This window comes from Scomber scombrus, chromosome 7, assembly GCF_963691925.1.
Source record: "Scomber scombrus chromosome 7, fScoSco1.1, whole genome shotgun sequence".
NCBI classification, from domain to species: Eukaryota; Metazoa; Chordata; class Actinopteri; order Scombriformes; family Scombridae; genus Scomber; species Scomber scombrus.
In genome coordinates, this window is record NC_084976.1 from 29,755,088 (window position 1) to 29,759,505 (window position 4,418).

General features: G+C 38.3%; 1 protein-coding gene across 1 annotated transcript; it reads left to right on the plus strand.

Annotated features, from left to right (window-relative positions):
• Positions 1–547: 547 nt before the first annotated feature.
• On the plus strand, positions 548–4,418 carry LOC133983660 (fucolectin-1-like). The gene is made up of 5 exons (XM_062422816.1): positions 548–611; positions 1,408–1,693; positions 2,519–2,673; positions 3,753–4,032; positions 4,268–4,418. Exons 1-5 carry the CDS (start codon positions 548–550, stop codon positions 4,416–4,418), a joined length of 936 nt encoding a protein of 311 aa, XP_062278800.1.

Sequence of the window (4,418 nt, forward strand, 5' to 3'; positions counted from 1 at the left end):
CCATATTCATACACTGATGTCATGTGCTGCCATGCAAAGTGCCACCCTGCTCATCAGGAGGATCTATTCATTCACACACATATTCATGTTCCAATGGCAGAGACTGCCATATGGCAGAGCTGCTATATTGTGTTATATGTTGTACCGTGCCCTGTTTTTATGAACACACTACAACAGTAACTGTAAAGTTTGATGCAGTATTTGATATTCAATATTGACACAAAACATCAAACATAATCAATGGACATACAGCTGTCAACTCCTATTTTACGACCCCATCTACAGTTGCCCATCCCTGCACATGTCACAATAAGATGTTCACATAAATATCTCTTTGTGCTCCACATTATATCACATTCATCAGCACAGCTAAAGCAGCAGTTCATTTTCCTCTGAGTTTATTCTGCATGTCAAGGTATGTGGTTGTAGCTGAATGCTCACAAATATGCAGTTTGTTGGGTTATTTCATTTCATGAGTATTGTCAGCTGCATATAATTACTTAATATCCATCAGTGATTAACTCTGTTATCTGTCTCAACCAGAACAATGAAACTCAGTTCAGTGCTGCTCTCGCTGATCTTTGTGGGGACGTGCTCGGCCTACACTTATCGTGAGTATGATCTGGCTCTGTCTGTGATACTTGATATTTGTGTTATCAAACATGGTGCCCTAAAATGGGGAGTGATAACAAAGATTTATGTAGCTTGGATGTGTGTTTCCCCTTTTATTTCAGCTCACCAAATTCTACAGATGGTGACATTTTTTTAAAAAGAAACAAATGAGGGAATAGTGGAATGATTGTCATTTTTTGAGAGATGCTGTTTATTTTGCAGTGAATAAAGAGCCAGGTTAAAGGCGATGTTACATTGATATATTTAAGAATATAAACAGATAATTTTGCAATTGCTGAGGCTCATTTCCAGTAGATAATTCTATGAAATCTATTTTATTTTATTCTGTGCAAAGTTGCTCTGTATCTGCTGGATGTATAAATAAGCAGCTATTTGGAAACAAATTTGCCATATCAATTTAAAAATGATCACAGGCCAATGATGTGTTCTCATCCAGCCCCAAAGATTTTATCTTTTGTCAAATTGATTGTGCAGAATATACAGTGTTAGTCTGGACCAAAGCTTTCAAATCACAGTAATGCAGACCACAGGATGGGCAAAAGGATGATTTCGGGTGTAATATCCATTCCTCCACAGAGATAAACAATATAACATTTTGGGAGAAAAAAAAAAGTGTATTTCTTTCACAGAAAATGTGGTGTTGCATTGCAAAACCACTCATTCACACAAGTGTGAGAGTCTCGTGAAAGGTTCTGGGACTGCTTACAATGCCATTGATGGAAAATGTGAATGTAGTTTCTCAGCCAGTTCACATGTTATGTGTCTCATTCATAGAAAATGTGGCCTTGCGAGGAAAAGCGACACAGTCAGATCGTGCGGAGAATATATTCGGATCTGCCTACAATGCCATTGATGGAAACCTTGACTCTCATCTTGCGGCTGGCTCATGCAGCCACTCTGATAGTCAGACCAACCCCTGGTGGAGGGTGGACCTGCTGGATACCTACGTGGTCACATCTGTCATCATCACCAACAGAGGAGACTGCTGTGCAGAAAAGATCGATGGAGCAGAGATTCATATTGGAAACTCTTTACGAGACAATGGTGTTGCAAACCCAGTGTGAGTGAACATACAGTGATTACTCGTTTCATACAATATCTTCCCTGGAAACTGTTGGCATTTATTTTTCTACAAACATTAGTTTCGAGCATTTCAGTTCATTTATTGGTCTAACCTGTTCAATCTTCCTAAATTTGCTAATAATGCTATCAAACCCTCAGATCTAACTCCAGTCATAAGTCTGTTCATTTTAAATGTATAACATGACCATATATGAATATGATTGATACATGTTCCATTAATTGTCTGTAAAAGTGTAACTGATGCCAATTTTCTGTCAGAATAATGAATCTCCCATCGTACCTGTGAAAGCCTTTTCTACAATCAGCTGTTTGTTGCTTAGTTAGACAACATGTTGCTCAGTAATGCAGGCAGCAGAAATACTAAGGCACATGAACTATATTTAATTTATACCAAAAAAGTGAGATTATAAATCTTATAAAACTCACTGAATTATTATTATTATTATTTTTTTAAAGATTGATTTTTTGGCATTTTGTCCCTGAAAGTTCTAGGCATAGAGGCCAACAGGAAACAGGGAGAGAGAGAGGGGAATCACCTCTCAGCAAAAGTCTCTTGCTGGAATCAAACCAAGGATGTTTCCATTATGTGGCATGCGCTAACCACTGGGCTCCCAAGGCGCTGAATGATTTCTGTTCATTTAATTCTTTTTTTTATTTTTATATTTATTTTTTATGACATATAGCAATTTGTTGGCATACTCGACAAGTGTTGGGTGTTAGCTAATACTTTATGTTGCTCTATGCATTTAAAGTACTTCAGTTCTGAAATTAATTCATGCACTGTTTCCTTTCTCCCTTTTAGGGTTGCTGTAATTCCCACTATCCGATTAGGCAAATCTTACACAGTAACTGTTACAAAACATGTGGAGGGACGTTATGTGACTGTGGTTTTACCTGGTCCAGGAAGGATCCTCACACTCTGTGAAGTTGAAGTCTACGGGTACCATGTTTCAACTGGTGAGAATGAAATATGTGACAGAAGCCACACAAATTTCATATACAAGTTGATGCTGGCGCCTCATTGAACCAAAAAGAAAAAAAAAGGTCATGATTTGACAAATAAAAGTGTCCTCAGGGATTTAAAATATACACCAACAGAGAAAACAAAAGATGAAATATATAGGTTATGACTGATCACAGTGTTAATTTTATAAGCCTGGGAAAATATCATTTCTCAATTCTATACTATCACGATACCTGGGTACCGATTAGATTCAGAATCAAGTCCTGATTGTTCAATTTTCCATTTATTCATGTCCTTAGTCTACTGAAAACAATATGATACACAATTGGCAATTAAGATAAATGTACCAAAGCAATTTATTTTAAAAAGTTAACTGTATTTAATTAATAACTTAATTAATTTGTAAGCATCTTACAGTTTCCTGCCTGTGCTGCGTGTCTCCAGCAGTGGAGAGCAGTCTGTCTGTTGTGCCATTAGCTTCCAGTTATTTTCTTAACCTCAAAGTTGGTTTATTTTGTTCAATGCTGCATCGCGTGTTGCAGTGTGTGGGTCAGCTGGTCTCATTTGTTACTGCTGGAGTTTGCTTTCTCTGCTAACGTTAGTGTCTGAGTGAAAGTGTAAAAAGTTCAAAGTACATTCACATTTATCTCACAAAGGTAATTATTAAGGCATTAAACCAGAAAATGTTGGCAACCACTGGTGTTTTTAGTGATGAGCCAAAAGACAACTCTAGTGTGTGCATGCTGTTAACAGTCTGGGTGCATCACAGGCCATACATTTCAACAAAGATGGCAGCCAGTAATACTAAGGCATTTAGACTGATAGGCGGGGAAAACCCTACCCAAGTTTGGATAGTTGCTACTGCCAGTCGTTGATACATGCTTTAACTTTTACAGTGCTGACCCTAATAAGAATTTGCTTTGAACCCAGTTTTGTTTATCCACTGCAAAGACAAAAATGTGCAGATAGTTGTGACATTTGGGTTCAAGATATATTGAGACTACCTTGTTCTATCTCGGCAAAGAAAACTAGCCGTCAGCACTGATGTTTGCAAATGTGTCCTTTCATACAGAAGAGAACCTGGCAGTCCGAGGAAAAGCCTCACAGTCATCACTGCATTCATTTGGCCACGCATATAATGCCATAGATGGGAATCGTGCCAGTGTCTGGGGCCTGGCCTCCTGCACTCACACAGCTCACGATATCAACCCCTGGTGGCGACTGGATATGGGGAAAACCCATAAAGTGTTTATTGTCAACATTGTCAGCAGAAATGATGATCCAGCCCGACTCAATGGAGCTGAGATCCGCATCGGAAACTCTCCTGAACACAATGGCAACAACAATCCAAGGTAGTTAACAGTCTATTATTAGAAATGTACAACAATAATCATTGGTCATTAATGAATAATGAATGAACAGATGTATTTGGGACAACAAGGGTAGTGGTTTGGCATAACTTAGCGGCAAGTTATATTTATCAAAATTCCTTTTTAATCCCCAAAATACAAATGAGACATCCCTGTTCCATTTAGTTTCAATTTATTCTATAATTTAACAGTTACAAGTATTTTCTTTTTCTCCTAGGTGTGCTGTGATCAATAACATCCCTGCAGGTTTTACCCAAACATACAAGTGTAACGGGATGGACGGTCGCTATGTCAACATAGTCATTAATGGACGACGCGAGTACCTGATCCTGTGTGAGGTGGAGGTGTATGGCTCTGTATTGGATTAG